This window comes from Lacerta agilis, chromosome 10 (genome assembly GCF_009819535.1).
Source record: "Lacerta agilis isolate rLacAgi1 chromosome 10, rLacAgi1.pri, whole genome shotgun sequence".
NCBI lineage: Eukaryota > Metazoa > Chordata > Lepidosauria > Squamata > Lacertidae > Lacerta > Lacerta agilis.
This window is the reverse complement of record NC_046321.1, coordinates 52329020-52350656: the sequence shown is the minus strand read 5'-3', so window position 1 is coordinate 52350656 and position 21637 is coordinate 52329020. Positions and strand designations below refer to the sequence as shown.

Genomic DNA, 21637 nt, shown 5'->3' with positions numbered 1-21637 from the left:
TATCTCTTTGACATCTAATGGGCAGGCGCCACTACTGAGAAGGCCCTCTGCCTGGTTCAAGGAGCTTAGTGGTAGGAAATGTGAACAAAACAGTATTAAGACTATATTGCTGCAATACACAAAATTTATTCCCCCCCCCCCAAAGATTTTTTTCACTTTTGTTTTCTGAAAGCAAAATAGAATAGAACCAAACATCAATGTGTTTTGTACAGCAACAAAAATTATAACAGACAACCCATGAAGAACTGAAAACTGCTTCCCTTTTTTAAAAAAAGAAATCATGCTTTCTGGTCAGCAACAGTAAGTTGGCACAGAAAATGTCATGGCAGTCATTTCGGACTATTTCCCTTCAGATCCTTGTCAGCTGATGCCAGAGACTGGAGGGCAGGATGCTTTCCACTTTTTCCATCACAAAATTCAAGGGGGCAAAGAGAGTGCTAAGAAACTGCAAAGCAAAAAAGAACGATCATTTGTCAAGGAGAAGATAAAGTAGTTTTCTTTATGCACCTCTTGCTTTTGCAAATAGTTTGTATATACATCAACCTTTGTATTAAATACTATGTGGGCCATGATTAGCTTTCTGATTTGTATGCAAATATCCTTTTTCTGCTTTCTATTTTAGTCGCTGGTTTTGATACTGTCTGTCCTTGTTCTAACCTGGATTTTTGTTTGCTTTCTCATTGTTTCCCCAGGATTCTGGTTTTGTCCTATTCTCATAGCCTCTTTCACGCTATGTTGTCTCACTTACACTGATGGACTTCACTTCCCTCTCTTTCTGCCCCGTTACTGTTCTCATCCTGATCTCTACTTGTACAATGAAGCATGCCTGGTAAAATAGCTTTCCATTTTAATTATGTATGGATATATTTTTATATTTCAGTCATTCTTGCCTCTGTCTTGTACTGGGAAAGTCACAGTAGTTAGTATCTGGTTTTTAACATTGTGATATATCAGTAAATCTTGGTATTTAGCTGTTGCTGTAGCACATTGTCTGAAATGTATCTCAGCCGCTGCTTCCTTCTCACCTTAGGTGAGGCAGCCAAGATACATCACCCAACCCCATAGTGCTCTGGCTTGTGCAAACAAGAGTGGTATGCAGGCTTGATCAGCTTTGTGCACGCCTCAACATCAAGCCCCCTGCCCTGGCTTGTACAAGCCAGAGAGGCCCTTAAACCACTCAGCTGATGTGTTGGAAAGGAGGCCTGGGCGATGTATCAATACACTGTCCAGGACCAGTAGGAGGGCCAGAGCACAATGGTGGCTTCGCTTGGGGGTATATTGCATGTGAAACTGCTGCTGCTCCTGAGTCCCTCTACAACCAGCACCCAGCATACTGAAGGAGAAACAAGCTGCAGCTGGGCACTGGTGGTAGAGGCAGCTGTTTCACTCCCAATATACCCCCTGGTGCAACTGCCATCGTGGGCACCATACAACAGGGACCAGTAGTTGGTTCCTTCCTTGTCTGCCTGGGCAGGCAGCTCGTTTAAACTTCTCGAGGGGTGCACAGCTGCCTACCCCTTAGCGGAGAAGTCTAATGAAGTCCCCCCCTCGAACTGGGGGTGTGGGTTCAGTTAGACTTCTCCACTAAGGGGAAGTTAGGCTGCCCCCCAAATACGGCTGAGGCAGGCCCATATGTGCCTCTCATCTGCTGCTTTCGGAGAGGGGGTCAGGCAGGATACCTCTTCCTTCCAGTGAATGGAGCCTGACAGGCTGTGCACTTAGCAGTGCTTTTACCTGAGAAGGTGGGCCACCCTGGGGGTAAAGGTGCAGTGTGCCCGCTTGGGCAAAAGCAAGCAGGCACCTTTGAGGGAGCCCACCCCTCTAGCTGCTCATTTCCCCAATGCCCAGCGAGAGGAACAAGCTGCATCGGCCCCAGCAGGTGCCGGGGGTAAAACCACCTCAGTTTCCTCAGTGGGAGTGACAGCAATTTCAGCTCAGCGACTTGTGGGACTGGGGCCAATGCAGCTTGTTCCTCCTCTGTTTCAACATCACGGTGTATCACCAGATCACAATGTTGAAAAGCTGACATTGTCCAGACCTAGCGGGAAGTGTCCTGCCCCTCAGCTCTGGGAGCCAGAGGGGCATGGGGAAGGTGGAGGCAGCTATTTGAGCAGGCTGCCTCTTCCTCCCGGTCAGTTGCTCCAATAGTGACTGGCCGGGAGGAAGAGCCTGCGCACCCACTGCCTCTTAGCTTATCAACCCTTCCATACACCTCCAGCTCCCTTGAGCCAGAGGCACAGGGGTTGTGTGTGGCTTCCTTAAACTGATCTGCTGAGGGGCATGCAGCTTCCCACCCACCCCCAGCAGAGCAGTTTAAGGGAGGCTCCCCATGTTGAGAGGCGGCAGGTGTGCAGCCTTTGCACGGGTGGAATTTTTGAACTGCCAATACATCACAGGGAGGGAGGTGTGATGTATCAGCAGCTCAAAAAGTCTGAACCGGTATTGTAATCAGAACACTATACCGGTTTTAGAAAATTTTGTGATTTTATTGCCCAGTAACTCTTTATGATCAGAAGCCAGTGAATTAGTATGTTAAGATACGGAATTCTAAAAATGTTTTGAACTGGCCCTTCTATCGACAGGACTATTTAGAAACCAGGACAGCTGTCAAAAATGTCTCATTACCCTTTATAACCAATTTTTTTTGAGAAGGCAAATGGGACCTGTAACAGCAGCAGCCATAGTGGTCATACTAATAGCTACAACTTACAATATCAGTTTAAGGGAAGACTGGCTGCTTGCACCATGTTAAGAAAAGTAATAGTTTGCTGCTGACACACATGTCACATGAAACAGAGATGACTGCCATAAATGTGACTGTATTTTGGCATGTAATATGAAATGCATATCTTCCTTTTAGTACATTGTAATAAAAAATACTCTCACACTTCTATTCCATAGCGTAGCTTTTCCTGAAAAGAATAGTTCAAACAGGTAGTTAAATCAAACAGGAACCTATTCCATTTAGTCAGTAATTTGAACCACTGCTGGTTTGTATGGCGTTTCATTACTTTGCTTGTTCTCAGCTCCTTGATAAAAGGAATGAAGCTTCCATTCCATCTTTCATAATTGCCATCATGTAACCTAGAATGTATGTTGTGGCAACCATACTATGAGGATCTACCACAACTTGTCATGATCAATCATGCTGTTGGATAGATGAGTCTTATAACTGGCGACATTATACTGGGGTCTCAACAACAAGGGCAACTGCAGCACAGGGGGCAAGAGTTTACCAGACAGCTAATGCATTTTGCTTAGGGACAAACTAAGAGTGCATGGTTTGCACCTTTATGATGCCCTAATGGTTCAGGCTATAAAATACAATGTATTGCAAAAATAGACTGCATTAAAACCTGTTTTCCTGTACAGGCGGCAGCGGAGGTGTTGCTGGATCTTCCACGCCGCCCGCCAATCCCAAAAGCAGGCTTTTGGGATCGGTGCCAGGTGCGGGGGGGGGGGGGGGGTGGAGAAAGCAGCGAGGATGCTGCTGCTTTCTCCACCACCCCACGCCCCGCCGTCGATCCCAAAAGCCTGCTCTTTGTTCCTCCCTGCCGCCCCGCTCCCAAAAGCAGGCTTTTGCGACTGGGAAGCAGTGGGGAGGAACGAAGAGCAGGCTTTTGGGATCGACGGCGGGGCGTGGAGAAAGCAGCAGCATCCCCACTGCTTTCTCCACCAGGTCCCTTTAAAGAAAGTGGGGATGAGCCGCTTTGAAGGGGCGTGCGGCGCTACCGGGCTTCCTCTTTCTCCGCCCCACTTTTGCCAGTGTTGGCAGGACGGGGGAGGCAGGGGAAGCCCGGTAGCCTGCCTCCTCCGCTCCCCCTCCAGCGCCCCCTTCCCAGCCTTTTAGAGGAGGAAAACCAGAAAAAATATTTTTTCCTGGTTTCCCCCCTTTAAAAATAGGTGCATCTTATGGTCCAGTGCGTCGTATAGTCCAAAAAATACGGTAGTTATACCACCCTTAGAATAATAGCCCTTCAGACCGAATGTACAGCCAGAACACAATTGTCACCAAATTTCATACAGTCCTATTTTATTTATCCAGTCAACACAAACACTCTTGATCCACCCAGAAAAGGGGCATGAGTAAATATTACTCACTGCTTTAGCGAAGACTCCCATAAGCTCTGGGAACTGATGTGTCAAAAGTGCCAGCATAGCTGTGAAGGAACATAATCCGGCAGTGAAGAGAATAAAGAAAGGAAGTTCTTTCTTGGGGTAAACAGAGACTTCATGAAATGCTGCATGGAAAATATTAGGAAAGAACAAACAAAGCTAGGGTAAGCAAAATACATTATTTGAAACGTGGTTCTCAGTTCACTTAAGTATTCCTAAGGAGGTTCCTTTTTAAAAAACTTGATGTTCACCAAAAGAGCATGTTTGTTGAGCTTGACCTCTGTTGCTCTAACACACTCCTCTAGTTCCTCCTTTTCTTCTCTAGCTAAACCATGTCAAAACTCTCATACAAGATTACGTATTATAATGGCTATGATGAACATTGCTTATTTTTCAGTTATGTATAAATTTCCTTAAGAATAACAACAGTGGGGTAAAGCATTTCCCAACCTCCAGTTTTTTGCATGGGAAGGGCACTTGGAGAAACAGCCTGTTTTTTTAGTTACTTACAAATTAAACAAGGGGGAAAAAAGTTTCACTCTTACATGGAAGAAGTTCTCTGTCTGCTGTTTCTGTACAGATGGGGTAAGGGTAGAAAAGGTGCCCTTTTTCCAAAGGATAAGGGATCATTCTGAAAGCTATAAAGGAAAGGGAGGAACAGTCACAGTTTGAATGTGACAGAGCCATACATTGTAATGCACTTTAGATACAAGATCAATAAATTTTTCAGTTGCTAAAATAGTCATGTAGGGCAATGGTTCCCAAACTTCCCACATGCACACACAAATTGCTAGTGGTCTTGGTGGACTGCTTAATGATATTTATGCCTGTTGTAGTAATTGTAATGCACTGTTCTAGGGACTATATGATTTTTTTTATTGTGTTTCTTGTGTTGTGTTGTATTACAGTTTGTCTCCCATAGTATTCATCTTACTGTTATACAACAAGAGCAATAGAAGAAGCAATAAAAATACAATTTAAACTCAATAGGAATATTTACCGCAGACATGCCATGGACTACCTGAATGAAGTTTGCAAACCACTTTGTGCTTTACAGACCACAGTTTGGGAACCTCTGATGTAGGCTCCCACAATAATAAAAGACAATCATATAAACATCAAGTTAAGCTCCTTGTTATTTAAATTTGCAATTCATATAATCCCTTCTCTCAATGATGTACATAGTTTCCAGCCACTTAGCCAAATTATTGAATTCTCCATGCATCTACTATTATATTCCTATTCAAATAAATATAATACAAAACAGTATGCCTATTTCAGAACCTCGGTATCCCTGCAACTTTAGGAGGAATTGAGATGTAAATGAAAGAAGCCAAGCACTGCTTTAAAGGAATACCGAGGTGCTGTATCATCAATATTAACAGTGCAATTTATACATCTCTACTCCAAAGGAAACCCTATTGAGTTCAATGGGACTTACTCCCAGGTAAGTGTCTATAGCAGTGGTTCTCAAACTTTGTTCTCTGGGCCACACTTTTCAGAATAAAAACATGCTAAAAACAACTAGGATTGTTCTCAGTATCATTTGATGCTCTTGCTCTCATTTTGAAAAGATAATCTATTCATAGTATGCAAATTAAAAAAAATGATGTGATACGATACCACATTCCTCCCCTGCCACAGAACTCCTGTGCACATGCTTCCCTATGTATTTTGGCAAGCAGGATAACCTTATGTACGTAAGAGACACTCGATGCACTGGAGCCCCCATTTCTGCAAGAAGGTGGCTAGATCAGGTACTAGCATGAATCAATCAATTCTGTAGCCTGCAAGGGCTTTCCATATCAAAAGAAAATGAGCTATTGCATCATTTGGCATTCACCTGCCAGATGCTTCTAAGAAAGTGAGTTACTTACTGCCTTCCCACGTACAATGTAAGAGATTTAGTGCCCCCTCGACCCTTTTCCAGTGCTGAAGGTGAAAGAAAGCATAAGCTATTGCTTCACTGTCGCCTCTCTTCAAAATATGTTCAGGAGGCAATATCAAGCTTTTCATTTCTAGGAGATACTGCAACAGAAAGACAACACACAGTCGCAAAGGAATAAAGTCACTACCTCAAATTTTGCACTGGGCCAGGATGCACCTGCTCCCTGTGTGGTACTGCGAGTGTTTTATCAAACATGATATAGCATTTAAAGGCCATATTGTTTAAAGAATTTGTAACCCTTTTGTAGTGGCTGCCAGACAAGTTTAGGTCAAAATTGGAAGACTGTTGCTAATTTGACAATGGAGACATAGTATGGCAAAAAACTGGAATGCTGCACTTGTGGGAAAATGAGCAACTGGAGGCTCTTAAAAATACAGCAAACCATAACCATTTTGAGGAAACGTGGTACATTTTTTATTCAACGTATCAGAAACAACAACAGGATAGGGCACTGCAGTCAACTCATGGCAACCACTGGAGTCTCGGCTGAGCCAATGAACATAATGCCTACATTTGATCTCCATAGTTACACATGATTCATTAACTGTGAATGTCTCACACACACAAGGGAGAAAGGGGGTTTGGAGTTAAAGACACAAAATGTGACACCACAAACTGCACTTGATGCATTACTGAAGTATCCCAAGTTCTTCAGCATGCCAAGTATACTGAAGCATCCCCTGCCAACTGGAGAGAACTATTAAGTAAAACCTTTCTCTTACGCAGGTGGCACTGTGGGTTAAGCCACAGCCTAGGGCTTGCCAATCAGAAGGTCGTTGGTTCATATCCCCACAATGGGGTGAGCTCCCATTACTTGGTCCCTGCTCCTGCCAACCTAGCAGTTTGAAAGCATGTCAAAGTGCAAATAGATAAATAGGTACCGCTCTGGCAGGAAGGTAAAGGGCGTTTCCGTGCGCTGCTCTGGTTCGCCAGAAGCGGCTTAGTCATGCTGGCCACATGGCCCGGAAGCTGTACACTGGCTCCCCCGGCCAGTAAAGCAAGATGAGTGCCGCAACCTCAGAGTCTGCAACTGGACCTAATAAAGGGGTCCCTTCACCTTACTCTTGTGAAGACAAATGCTAACTATGAAAACAGCAAAACAAACAAACAAAAACCATTATCTAATTAGGGTAGCTCTAATTGAGGTAGTATTTAATCTTAATTCATAGATAATGAAAGAGTGGTATAGAGTTGGAAGGCTCACTATAAGGGTCTTGACAGTGCAATTCCCTACCTTTTTTTGTTTTTTGTTTTGTTGCAGAAGTAAGCCTCTGAATTGAATGGAACTTCCTTCCAGGTATAGGACTGGCACCTTCTGCACACTTACCTGGAAGTAAGACCCACTGAATGTAGTGAGACTTGCTTCACTCACATCTATAGGACTGCACCGTAAGTACAGTGGTACCTTGGGTTGAGAACTTTGCCCCAGGATGAGAACTGAAATTGCGCGCCGGTGGCAGCAGGAAGCCCCATTAGCAAAAGTGTGCCTCGAGTTAAGAACGGACCTTCGGAACGAATTAAGTTTGTAACCCGAGGTACCACACTAATACAATTCATGCACATGAATTTCTACCAAGTTGCTTCTTCAGGATCATGCTATTCTGAATATCAATTCTGCCAATTTCTAGTAATCCACTTAAGTTTTGTAACAGCTTAAAGAAAAATCCTAATTTATACAGTAGTGGTCTTTGAAGTTTGTATATATAGTTCTGTATCAAGCACTTTTATTTTACTGTAATGGACAAGCCATCCTGGAACCAATTCTGGGGAAGAGCAGTATATAAATAGAGAGCGAGAGACAGACATGAGTTGCTTACTTTTCAGAATCCCAAACAAAATTTACTATACCATAAATTATAGATATAATTTTCTGATTATGGTTCTAATTGTTAATTTATGCTACTGTAATAGGAAGAGTCTTTAAAATTCACGTTTATATAGATATTCACTATCTGGGAGGTTTAATAATTTAGGATACTGCTTCACTGCCTAAAGGTAAAGGTACCCCTGACCATTAGGTCCAGTCACAGACGACTCGGGTTGCGGCGCTCATCTTGCTCTATGGACCAAGGGAGCTGGCATTTGTCCGCAGACAGCTTCCGGGTCATGTGGCCAGCATGACTAAGCCGCTTCTGGCGAACCAGAGCAGCGCACAGAAATGCCGTTTACCTTCCCGCCAGAGCGGTACCTATTTATCTACTTGCACTTTGATGTGCTTTCGAACTGCTAGGTGGGCAGGAGCTAGGACCGAGCAATGGGAGCTCACCCCGTCGCGGGGATTTGAACCGCCGACCATCTGATCGGCAAGCCCTAGGCTCAGTGGTTTAGACCACAGCGCCACCCGCGTCCTTGCCTATAGCTAGGGTGAGCCTAAAACTACTCAAGAGATACACTAATCTTTGCTGTGTACTGTATGAGCATAGTGCTCATGCTGGGTGTCCCCGAGGCCAGGTGTGTGTGCTCTTTGCAGATGTTATCAGAATAGTCTAGGGTGCCTATATTGATGAACATGTTGCGTGTACATGATTAAAACGATCTCTCACACATTACAAGGAATGCCTTGGGAACACAGACTAGTGTCATGCACTCAGTAACTCATGCTCCACAGAAACTAAATGCACAGGGAAAATCCACTGAAAGAATATTGCTCTGATTAAAATCTGGAGCCTTTCAGTCATATGCTAGAATTTGCCATTTTGTTTGAAGAAAGAAGTTGCAAGACATTTGAATAAAAATATGAGAAAAGAGCAGATTACCCTTATTTCTCCTCTTCCTCCCACCAACCAATGATAGAAGTTTCAGAAAGCAAATCAAGCAGCAATTTCTTGAAATCTTGATTAAATACTATTCATGCAAACAACAACAAACTTACATCCCCAAAGTGGGAAGTGGGAGCTGTTATCTCTTAGTATAAAAGAGGTTGAAAGAATAAACCAATTAAGCTGCATTTTGACTACAATGCTTTTTTTAATTGCAGGAGCACCTCAAGCTTAGTGGAAAACCAATTACTTAAACAAGGAGGACAGCAGAGGCTGATTTCCTGAGTTATGGAGACCACATGGATTTACTCTTCAGAAGCAACTTTATCTCTGGGCCAGTTCTACAACTGGCAGAGCAATCTTATACATGTCTACTCAGAAGTAAGACATCTTTAGTTCAGTGGGACTAACCCTCATGCAAGGATTGCAGCCTTAGCTACTGTTACAAATAATTAAACAGACTTTTCTATTAGCTATGCATGCCAAAGGCCAATGTTGAAAATACATTGCTGCAGTTCGAATGAGATGCTAAAATATAACCTCAGCATAGTTTCTTCAAAAATAAACCCTCCGCTCCCTTTTCTTATTTGTGGGGCAATATTTTCCTGGATATGTTGAAGCATGAGTCTTAAGCACTTGATCTTGCATTCCCTACTGAAACAAAATGGTACCTCACTTCCATTTGACACTGCAAGTGCGATCTTATATTAGATTGCCTCTTGCATTGTAAACGGCTCTATTTCTGGGGAAAGAGCAGATTAGAGTATTGCTCTAACCAAGTTGCCACAGTATGCTTAGTTTCTTTCTCCAGATTAGTGAGAGGCAAATGTGAAATCTACTATCTGCAGTATGAAACGCTACAGGTTAGGAACAGCAGAGCTGTTCTACGTTGTATATATGCAGGCCAGTTTTAAAATAGCTAAGAAGGCACACACAAAACAGGTGTGCTAAGAATATAGTGTTAAGGGCAATTGCACAAGTGAAGCTGAGAGCTATGCTTAGTCTGAAATTCTGACTGTTGATAACATGGGAGAAAAAGCGGAAGGGAAGTATTCAACTCAAGAGCTTGATTCTAGCTGATGTAAATGTGCAAAATGCTAAAGGAAATTTACCCATCACTTGTGAAAATGGCTAAAGGCGTAAGAAGACACTCCAAAAGGTCTTCAAAGAGCAAGAGTATGAAACACACTGGAGAACTACTATACAAGATCAAAAAAGGAGAAATCCTGAGGTTTAAAAAGAGGTTGATTTCAAGGTTTCAACAACTGTACTTGTTGCAGCAGTGACAAAGGCAGACTGTACACCCTGCCCATAAAATTGGCTGCCCTGTTGTCCTATATTAAATCCCCAACCCTTCCTTGTTCACCTCCCATTCAAGTTCATTTTGGCTTTTGTTTCAAACAGCCACAGTAATTCATTATAAAACTCACTTTTGGCACATGTGGATTAAATTCTACTGCTCTGTGAATAGCTTCTACTGCATTCATCTCTGCCGTACTTAGCCCTCGTCTTGAAGCTGCCTCTGGAGAAAATCTACACGGAACAAAGAAAACGGAAAGCATGGAGGTCAACTTCGGCACAAGGAAAAGCATCAGAGGAGCATTGATGTAGCAGGGGCCTTAGAGCTCTCCAATGGAAAAGCTGAGCAACCAAATGACACAGGCTACTGACTAAAAATCCCAGCAGAAGTCGAAAGCACGTCAAATTTCTTTTCTCTCTGTGTGCTAATCTAAATTTGCTTTGTTTTTAAAATCGGGACCAAAACCCCTCAAGGGAGGGGTGAAAAAAAAAAAAATGCCAGTAAATTGTTCCAAAGGGTTTTTTTCCTTTTTAATTGAAAAATACATTTTGGGAAGGCTTTAGAGTTCTCGATGCCACTGGGACAGCGACAGTAGTAGGTAATCTACTTTCAGCCGTACCCGTTCCTAGTGGTGTGCCCGTACTGTGGGCAAATATCATCTGCCCCAGTAAATGGAAGGCGGGGGGTGGGGAATACCCAGACCATGCAATCTCTTTCTCACCTCACACCCCATGGCTAACTCCATGGAGCTGAACTTGGCAGGCAGACACCACAGGGAAAGCTGTGACAAACCTAGCCCTGCCCTCCCAAGCTGGAGTCGCTGTGTAGGGAGGAAAGATGTTGCAGATGGTACTGGCGATCTACAGGACAAAAAAAAAAAAAAAAAAAGAACGAAAGGGAACAAAAATTACTTAGGTCTCGAAGTGCAAATACACTATAATTGCAAAGTCTCTGCAAAAAAATAAAAAAGCAGGAAGGAAAGTGGTCTTTCCCATGCTGCTTCCTTCCCACCCTTTGGGCTGTGCTCTGAACCCAGGTAGCATGTGCATGACGTGACGCCTTCTGCTCGGGATTTGTGCGCTTCCACCTCTGAGCAGAATCTAGCTTTTAGGAGCTCATCCCGTAAGGTGCCAAGCACCACCACAAACAGCATCTCTGACAAATATCTTTTATAGCAGCTGAAGAAGCAGAGTGTGAGTTGCTAAGCACCCTAGAAAGATACTCCTAAGAAAGCTTTTATGTTGCAGACTGAGATAATCCACTATTTGCCTGCCAGAAATACTCAAAACATTCACAATACTTGTCTCAAATAAATAATGTGCCCTGCGCACAATTATTCTGCTGGTAAGGATAAATTACGTTTATAAAATTGTCACATTTTGTATACAAGAAGATGGCCAAGAGAACACCAGCTATTTTTTAAAAAAACCAACAAACGACAGCAGTAATATGTAGGTAACCATTGTTTATGCTATCCATGCAGTATACAAATGTGATGTTCAAGTGGCCTCCATTATACAACATCAAATAAGCACCACATGGCATGATAAAACATTTTCCTGCTAGTATGAATGGTCCTTCAGTAATGAAAAATGTTAAATGTCTGCCAAGTTTGCAGAGTAGAATTCTGGTGGACAGGCGTTCTTCTGGACTTACTTGTCAGAGACAGCTCTGGCTTTCAGCAGGGCAGCCGTGTAGCATATTGTGGCTGATTTTGGCAAACTTATATCTGTAGGGAAGAAAACAAAAACGAAAAAGCGTAAGATTCTTTACGTTTAAAAACTGCCATGGTGGTGGTAAAAGGGGAATCTATGAATACATTTTCAATACGTTTTGTGAAATGTGGAAACCTATCTAGAACCACATTAAGTGAGGATTGGAACCAATTATCTCCTCTAAATTGGAATGCTTGGTAGAAGAAAGTCGAAGCTGTATCTCTTAGTGTTAATGATTTTAACCCTCTGACAAACATTTACTGCTTGGGAGATGCACTTCTCAGATCATCTCTGAGAGGCGGCAGCGTAGTGAGGAAGAGTTTTTAAACACAACTAATGTGCAGTATTTTTAGGAAATAGGATCGAGCAATAATGCCAAGCAATGAAGAAATATCCAGGGCTGTACCTGAACTTAACTAAGGCCGATACAGCTATGATGAACATGTGTGATGTTCATTCATGTGTCTGTCACATTCATGTATGAAGTGATGTCAAGGTCTACTTTATTTCATTTCGTAATTGCATCCTGGGAGACATCCCAAAGGAATTAACAATAAGAGTCAATTTAAAACACCAACAATAAAAACACACAAAATGTATACTATTTTATTTAAAAGCATATAAACAATATATTAAAACATGTATGAAAACAAGTTTTAGTAGCTAAAGGGGCAACCAAGTGAGGGAAACTGAATCTCCTTTTCTACCCTCTTTGTGGTCCATCGTCCCAGCAATGCCCTGAGGATTGGTAAGCCAGGCTGAAGCAACAGAATAGGCAGAGGTATCATGGGTAACAGTTTTGCTTCCTTCATGCAGGCATGTTAGAAAGAGGCACACACTCTTGCCACTCTCATGTTGACTGGGGGAAACACTTGAATAAAAAAGCATGGCTGCCCCATTGCATCATCCTTGTTCTGTGTCTCAAGACTGCTTTCAACTCAAATGCAAAGCCATGGAGAAAGAGAGCCAAGCTACATTACAAACTTGCAGCTATATCCTCCTTGCTCAGCTCTAATGGCCCTGGGAATTGTATTCTCATGAGGATACTGAGAAGTGCCAATCAAGAGATCCCTAGCTAGTCTCCTGGAGAAAGTATTCTCAAGGTTCCTTGGAGTTCAACAGGAGAGAATTACTGTTAAATGGGTTCAAGTCTGAAGTATTCAGTTGTCCCCAGAGAGACAAAAGGGAGAGATCTACTGACTGACCTTTTCTCAGATTTACCAAAATAGAATATGCTTAGCCAAACAGAGACCATTAATGGCTGGAAGAATTAGTCTTTGAATCATACAAATATTCATTTCACACATTACGCAGTTATGAATATATGCTTACTGCCACATGCCAAAGATTGCTTTGGCCAATTCCAGAACCCTAGAACTTGGGTCTGTCTGTCTTTATTTATGACCAATGGATATCCTGCCCTTCTCAAACCCAGGACAACTAACCAAGTAAAATGACTAACAGTATCAAGACCCTTAAAGAAATAGGGAAAACCTAGCTAAAAATCAGATATACAGAGAAAAGGAACAAAACATGTCAATAGCTAGAGAGAAACAAGCAGCTGCCAAATTCAGTACTTGGGTCTCTGATACTAAACACAATACGTAAGTGTGCCAAGATTTCAACTCTCAAATAATTGGCAGAGATTAACAGTTACCACCAGCTCTCAACTTTAGAAGTCTGGTTGGGACTCCTGAGCCCCAGTCCACCAGACTAGTGGTACTGGAAGTAGAGATGCTGGAAACTGACCCAGCTCCTAGCATTATGAACAGGTCTGAGCCAGAGTCCCATCACATTCGGATCCTTCAGCCAGGGACTCCTGAAATTAAGAGTATGTACTCGTGGAACCTGCAGTCCCCAAGGAACCTCCACGCCAGAGCTCAAATTTCTATGTCAACCCTTCAGCACAGGCAGTGAGCCTAGAGGGGGAAATTAAAGAGATGTGAAGTGCTATGTTCTAAGCCAGAGCCTTCCCTCTTTAAGGCTGTCCACTCCTTAGGGAACTGGTCTGTGAGATCTGGCCCCGAAGACATGAAAGCCTTCTGTCTTCGTTGGAGAAGGCCTGGCTTCTTGCCGTGGCTAGACATGGCTAAAACATGCCACATTTTTACCTGTGCATGGCATGTACAGGTTATAACTTACATCAATACTCCCTGCAAGCATAAAACTAACACAGCAGGGTGAGAGAGAACATTTTCACCCAATAAGCTAGTGTTCTACTTGCAGGTAGTGTTTATATGGATCAGTATTCCACTGGCTAGTGCAGTATTTCACAAATTGGGTCTCCAGCTGTTTTTGGACTACAACTCCCATCATTCCTTGCTAGCAGGTCAGTTGTGATGGGAACTGAAGTTTAAAAACGGCTGAAGGACCAAGTTTGGGAAACATTGGGCTAGTCCACTTTGCTCAGCTTCACTGTACCATAAAAGCAAGAGGTGAAATCTTGTAATGTGACCAAAAGTTCAGATAGATACCTCCACTAACAAAAGTGGTGGAGAAGCAATCTCCACCATATCCCCCAAGACGGTTTGGAAGATAGTGAGAGCCTCCAAAACAGCATGAATATTGTTATGAGAAACTGCACAGTGCATTAGCAAAAATCACCTCTCCCTCTCTGCCAAAAGAAGAAGAAAATCCATTAGAAGAAGCATCAACCATATCAAAGACTTCAAACAGAGGCACAACTGCATATGACCCAAAATGTTTAATCAACAGCTCCCTAGGAAACTGTTACACACACCCTCTATTTTTTTGAATAAAAAGGAATCATTTGAAAAGCCAAAAATCCTCCCTAATATTTCAATTTTCTCTGCGCTATTAAGGTCAGAAGTCAATTATTGGCACTCACTGTCAGAACACACTCCCGCTTTGAGGTTAATGAATAACTTGCTCTCAATGCCATTAAAAATAGCTGCTTTAATGGCAAATAATCCAGTGTTGCCTGAGGGTCAGGGAGGTTTTCATTTGCTATGAATCCTGCAAATAGCTTATTTCCTCTGAGCAAAGCCATTCAGCGGCAACAACAGATGCATATTTAACCCAGAATTCTGCAGCACTTAAGCCATCAACCCTTACCCCCCAAACCTCTCGCACATCTTTTTATTTAGCAAGCTTGCATACAGAATCCTCACAAAAACCGTGTCAGAGAGGAAGAATCTGCAGTTTAAGACATTAGAAGAGAATAATAGTGGAGCATCTCTTAAAACAAGTCAAGTCAAGAGGCAGAAGCAGAAGAAGCTTGAAACATTTTATGTTCTTTGTCTGCCTGCAGTTTCCATGGTGAGCAGTTTCCAGGGCTGCAAACGCTATAACCCTCTACTCATGGGAGGGAAAGATCTTCCTCCGAAATTGCATGCCCTCCCAGGCGCCCCTCTTCTAGCAAGAGCATTGCTGCCAACAGCAAAATAGAGGCAGAAGATGCACTTTGTGCAGAAACTTTATAGATGTCTTAATTGTGCCAGAAGACAATATTTCTGTAAGGCCACAAGACACAGAGAAGTAGAGATGATTCATTGGGAATATTTTGCATCTCTAAGTTCACCCAAGAGTCACTGAAGGGACCCTGGGGGTCATTTAGTCCAACCTGCTGCAGGAATCCTGCCCACAGCTGTCCCTGGGTTAGACAAGCCTACACAGATGCTTAGAAAGTTGAGGTAGCTTTAATCTGTTTTAGTTTTTAACTTTTGTATGTCTTTAAGGAGGGTTGTAATTTTTTCTTGATTTTATTATTTTACCTTTTTGTAAACCATTTTAGTTGTTTTGTTTGTTTGTTTGTTTTACAACCAAGAGATGTATAAATTTCATGAAATAAATGAATGGTCCGGAACACATGGAATGATGGAGAAGCTTAAAAAAGGTTCAACTTATGTAGAATTGTTTCAGAACTACAGAAGCCGGCATTTGAAAGAAGCTGGGATTTTCGCCCTTTAAAGTGATTCTGTCACTGGAAGCTGCTCTCTCTTCCTCTCAATTTACACACACACACACACACACACACACACACACACACACACACACTCGCTATGTAAAGAGGTACTTCTACTTACCATCATATTTTGCTAAAACTGCCTGAACATCTGCATATGCTTGTAACTCCAACAGAGCTTCCAACAAATTTTCGTGGATGTTGAACATGCTGAGAAGAGGGAATTCCTTCATTAACTGTAATTAAAAATAACAATAAGAGAATAGGTTTAGATTTAGCACAGAATCCTGCAACACTGATGTGAAAGCAAGTGTAAACGACTGCTCTAAGGAAAACAAATTCAACAATACAATAGAGATAAAAGTAAGTTAAAACTATAAAAGTACTTAAAATGCCTAGAGAAATAACAAAACAAATCTGCAGTAGGTGTCAAGACATCCACCAGGGTGGGGTCCTGTCTGATTTCGACTGGGATTTCAATAAAACTGAGCCACTGTACTGAATGTACAGTTCCTGGTGGATACAAGTAGTGAATCTGAGCCATGGAGAACCATGTTATCTCCTTCTTGTGTTTAATTCTTGTGTACAATCATATTCTGTGAGAGGGTGCCTCCCAAAATCTGGGGGGAGGGGGACACCAAACTACCCCGCAACATCCTCAAAAAAAAAAAAAAAAAAAGGTAAGACAACAGCATGGCACAAATTGCTTTGTTGCAGATGCAGTAACTGTCAGGGAAAGGAAGAAAAATTTCTGCTTTCAGTTCAGGAGAGTCCATTCCCTCTCTCTAGCACTTCATTTTAAGCAAACACATATTGGTCTGGGAAGTATGTAATCACTCAATGTAGAAGCTGGAACAGGAAACATGCTTCATATAAACTAGCTTAATCATGGTTCAGTAATTATTTCCTCCAAATAACCAAGTTAGATGGTTATCAAAATTACACTGGTTTTATAAACCAATTTACACCCCCCCCCAAATTAAAGGGTTAACTTAAAAAAAAAACTTTTGGTGCAAACACCTTTGATAACAAGTCAGCAGAACTTGGCTTGCAAATGCATACTTATTTTTCCATTACACTTTACCTAGCAATCATTTTACATCTATTAATAATAGCATTGCATTGTAAGGTGGTTCACTATTAGAACAGGAATTGAATCTAGAGCACATACACACAATGTTGGAAATAAGTGTTCACTCTAGCATCATGCAAATAAATAACTTGTTGTTGTTCAGTCGTGTCCGACTCTTCGTGACCCCATGGACCAGAGCATAAATAACTACTAGTGGGCTATTTGTTTCTGAGCCAACAAAACGGAAGATTGACAACACATAAGAAACACATTACATGTTGACCTTTATCTAGTTTGGGTTTGTTTGGGTTTTTTTTTTTTTTTTGCTTTCTAACCAAATACAATTTCCACTCGCCCCTGTAACACAGTTTCGGGGTGATAGGCTTGGACATCAGACAACAGCAGCGAGCCTGGACTGCGAGACAATGCAAATCAACAGCAGTCCCATCAGAAAAGTCTTACGGCTAAATCGTTTTGGGTTGTGAAAGCTGCCATCAGCTGTTTTGGGACTACAATTCCCATCATCCCTGACCACTGGTCCTGTTAGCTAGGGATGATGGGCGTTGTAGTCCAAAAACAGCTTGAGGGCCAAGTTTGGCCATCACTGCATTAAGGTAACAGGAGGAACCTAGTGATTGCAACACGGTTATAACAGGACACATAATTCAGTCTCATTAGGGCCATTAGTAGCCCCAGGATGCCTGGACTGGATCAATAGGTTTGCACATCCCCTCTACACACAATATAGGCAGAAAGGTAAGAGAATGAAAGTACATTCATTAGGGTTGCCATATATCCAGAATTTTCCGGACATCTTGGATTTTAATGGCAGAAGCCGCACATGATTAAGACTGCTCATGTTTTTGTAGCATCTGGTCACAGAAGCCCGTGCGGCTTCGTTTTTTTCAAAGTAATGAGTTTTGTTATCAAAATTGTTTAGGTTAGTTAACCTGAGTTCAACTAACATGAAATAGTTTGGGAGGATTCTCCCCCTACTGCTCTTTATTCTTTTGGTTTGACTTTCGTAGCTTTCTGTAGTTTCTATAATTAATTTCCCTCTGAGGAAACAGACTCTATCCAGTGAAACGAGGAAGAGCCGGCATCTCGTTAGGGTTTTTGTTATGAGGGTTTTCATTTGAGTTGTATATATTTTTGTCTAATTCCACTTAGTTGTTTAGGGGCCCTCACCCCAATTTTTTGGAGTTGCGTTTAGTTAAGTTTGGGTTATATCTTTACTACATCTTCACCTCGTTTTAGGGATTGTCACAGCTGAGTATTTTATACTTTTTTCCTTGGGACACAGAAATGGCAAGATAAAATTCATCTTTTTTTCAAAAGTAGAAAATCTTTTATTGGCTCCGTGGGAACAAACAGCTGAAGAAGTTAGAAGGCTCAAATGGCTGCCCCAAGATTCCTTTGCGTAGAAGGAGAAATCCTTTCTCAAGATGGAGAAATCCTCACCATTAACGGCCACCTGTCAAGTTCATGGTCCTAAGAATGCGGCTACATTTAGCTAGAGCTCAAGAGCGGTGGAACGTCTGACAGCTTCACAATGATGCAACACTTGTAAAATCCAGGAAAATGGAATTAGACTGCAAAGAGGGGCAGCCCACTTCCTGATACAGTCTGTCCATTTTACTACTGGCGCTTATTTCCCTTGGGGCTAATATGCATGCACTTAGGTATTGGGCAAATGAACTAGAGTGCTGACAGCAACTGAGATAAGTAGAAAACTGTATCGCAGGAATGAGCTCAGGAAGGGAGGTCAAAGCACCAGCAATGTCATCAGCCTAATATAGCCTCTCTCTCCCCACCCCCCAATAAGGAACAATGCTCATTTTAGGATTCCTAATTAAAAATCTCTCTTCATATATATTATGACACCATTTTTGTTGCATCCAGTACCACACTTGCCTCTTTCCAAATCATAAAGTATTTGCATCAGTTTCTGGTTTTGCCACATTTACTCTTGATAAGGGAATCGTCCCATTACATGCTGATCCTTTTAAAATAAATAATAGCATTTGTCCGGTGGTTATGCCTCCCTTACACGTATGGGTGAAATCTGGGAGTATTGGGCTTATGTACTTCCTTCCCCATTGACAATAAAAGGCAACATTCGAATCAGGAAACCCTGCACTTATTTGAAAGCAGGGTCTCCCTTACCCTGGTTGTAAGAGGACTGAAGTCCCCAAACCCTGGGAACCATCCCTTGTTGGTCTAGCAGGCGCCAAATGACCAGAGTTGAAACCCAAACCTGCAAGGTAGTACAGCAGCCATCGCTGCTATGGTCCCACCAGTCTGGGCCAGGAGACTCCCAGAACCTTACCAGATACCCCTTGAGATTCACAGGAGCAAGAGCTGGAAACCAGACTCATGCCCACAAAAATTACTCAGTAGCAGTTTGGCCAAGAAACAGGATCCAGTACCAAGGACTTTCCCCAGAAACCATATGAAGACTGAAGACGTAGATTTGTTCAAAATAATTGCTGTAAAAATAGCAACATAAAGAGAACTCATAGGCCAATTTAAAAAATACAATTGGAGAATATTGCTAAGAATGCAAGAGAACACAATTGGAAAACAAAAGAAAAGTAGCAAGTTCATTTAGTCAAGTTCTAATACATAGCAAAGGATCAATGGACCCCACAGATGTCGGAAAAGGTGTACGGCAGCAGACAAGGGAATAGGGTAACTCCATACAATATGGCCTAGCAGCTGAACCAAGTCTTCCTAGCCAATCAGAAGACTCCCAGGTTGTGAATTTCCAAAACCTAAGCGTGACCACCCCTTCTCATAGCTGAGTCATCCCTTCCAATTAACAAGCCACTATTGTGGTCTTGAAGATGCAGCGCTGTCAAATGACATGCCATGAGATCATCTTCCAATTAGTGGGAAAGAACTAAAGGCCAACGTTTACCCAGAGGTCTTGAATAAAAGAGCCATCTTTGCGGGCAAGGCCCAAACTGAAAAAACCATGGTATCGAACTCACTAGAAGACTTTCAATATTCAGGGTAAGGGAGTGGGGATCTCCCAGGTCAGACCCTTTACATGTAGTGGGGCAGTAGGAGAGGAGCAGAAAGTGAGAAGAGGGAATAAACAGCAAGTCCAAGAGAGGCATTGTTGGGATATTTTCTTAGGGGCCAATGCAGCTACTTCTGCATTTCACATGAGCTCAAGAAGGTCTTCCACTCTCATCATTCAGAAAACTATGAAGCTGGGGATAATGTTGGAAAGGACAAAGAATCAATGCTGGAATAGGTATTTTATGTGTCATGGTTATGCTCAAAGGGCAGGCATAATGAGCATCCTATCTATGCTTTTTGACTGCGCATGGTAATAAGACAAATATGAACACAAATCCAAACTCACATCTCTCATCATTTTCACAGCTTCCCTGGTCCTCCCCAGCTTTCTTGTACACATTGCCAGCCTCCTCTTAATGTAGACTAATACATTAGTGTCCCGTCCTGGGGAGAGAGAAGGAGAGAGAAGGAGAGAGAGAGAAAGAAAGGAGGGGGGAGGTTTTAAGAGGATGAGTGTTTGCAGAAACAGACAGAACAAAGGTTCCATTTAACATCTTCAAAGTGTAAGGTATAACCTTTCCTTTGAATTCTTATTGCTGAATACCAAAGATATGTGGAAGGAAGCAATAAAAAGTACATAGACCAACAACCCTTGCTGTTAAGTTACAAAGATCTAGAGTTGGAACCTGCCCGTCAATTAGTCAAGAAGTACACTTATAAAAAAAAATAAAAAATTGCAAGGATTTTTCTTTAGCCCTCAGTTCTACAGCATACTGTTAACAATTCTAATCACCAATACAAGAACTCACATGCGCACCAAAATTATGCAAACTTCTATACCTTGCCTCACTTAGGCAAGTGTTTATCATCCAGACCCTTTGAAAAGGTTTCCATTTCTGATGAAGTTTAGCTACAAATGATTGCAGTGTGAACAACCCTATTGCTGTTGCAGGTTGCTTTCTGTACAGCTGAATCCAAATTTATTTATTGATTGATTCTGTTATGCTGCCCTTCCTCCCAAAGGAGTCCAGGGCTATCAACATCACCATGCAATTTAAAGAGTTCTGGTAAGATGAGAGATGCTTTCAGCTACTAGTTTCAAGTCAGTCATCCCTCCAGGGCATTCTTTGTACACTGTAAACAGCCGTTTGCCGCTCTTAAGAGTTCAGCCATACATAGCAGCATTGGAAAAGCCATTTGAATTTGCTTTCTGTGCAATGGCATTCTATGCATCACAAGCTGAGCCTGTTCAGCACCATGGAGAGAATCCCATCTCTCTCTCTCTCTGTGCACACTGTTAATACCACACTTTCAGAAGCAGTAGCATGTAAAAACTGATTATGTGAGCACCAGGGCTTGCACACTACTAGCTTACAGCAAGACAGTGGTGCAATGATCACAACCGATGGCCTGCAGCCTACCTCGTGGTCATGAGAACAAGCCCCACTGAAGGATGAACCATGCAGTGAGTGCCTAATATGAAATAAGGCCACGCCGACAAATGATTTCAGCAACGAAAAACACCTGGTGTCTCTATGGGGCTGGCTTGTTGCACAAAACTGCAAGAAGGAGGAGGGCAAATGGGACATGCAAGCAGGATTGCTGCTGCTCAGGACCAAAACTATTCCATTCCAGCCCCCTCCAGGTTTTCCTGTTGACCATCTCCCACCCCCAAAGTTGGTCAACATTCCATAGTCATTGATAACACTCATTTTGGGTTTGGGGAGGGGGGGAAAGGGGGGGGTCCCCAGTACAGTTTTTCTTGTAAAAATGAT

The 21637-nt window shown here is 42.4% G+C and overlaps 1 protein-coding gene across 6 annotated transcripts in view; it reads right to left on the bottom strand.

The window, feature by feature from the left end:
• Positions 1–271: 271 nt before the first annotated feature.
• Positions 272–21637, bottom strand: part of ST7 (suppression of tumorigenicity 7) — an 85554-nt gene continuing 64188 nt past the window's right edge. For 4 of the 6 annotated variants that reach the window (XM_033161834.1, XM_033161836.1, XM_033161838.1 and 1 more), the window contains 8 exons: positions 20209–20306; positions 15885–15999; positions 11780–11852; positions 10254–10356; positions 5994–6144; positions 4662–4754; positions 4102–4241; positions 272–445 (listed from right to left, as the gene is read on the bottom strand). In XM_033161834.1, coding sequence (XP_033017725.1) covers positions 350–445; positions 4102–4241; positions 4662–4754; positions 5994–6144; positions 10254–10356; positions 11780–11852; positions 15885–15999; positions 20209–20306 — 869 coding nt within the window. In that variant the 3' untranslated portion in view covers positions 272–349. Of the gene's footprint in view, positions 446–4101; positions 4242–4661; positions 4755–5993; positions 6145–10253; positions 10357–10844; positions 10984–11779; positions 11853–15884; positions 16000–20208; positions 20307–21637 lie in introns of those variants that run through there. The other 2 variants (XM_033161835.1, XM_033161840.1) reach the window with 2 other exon arrangements.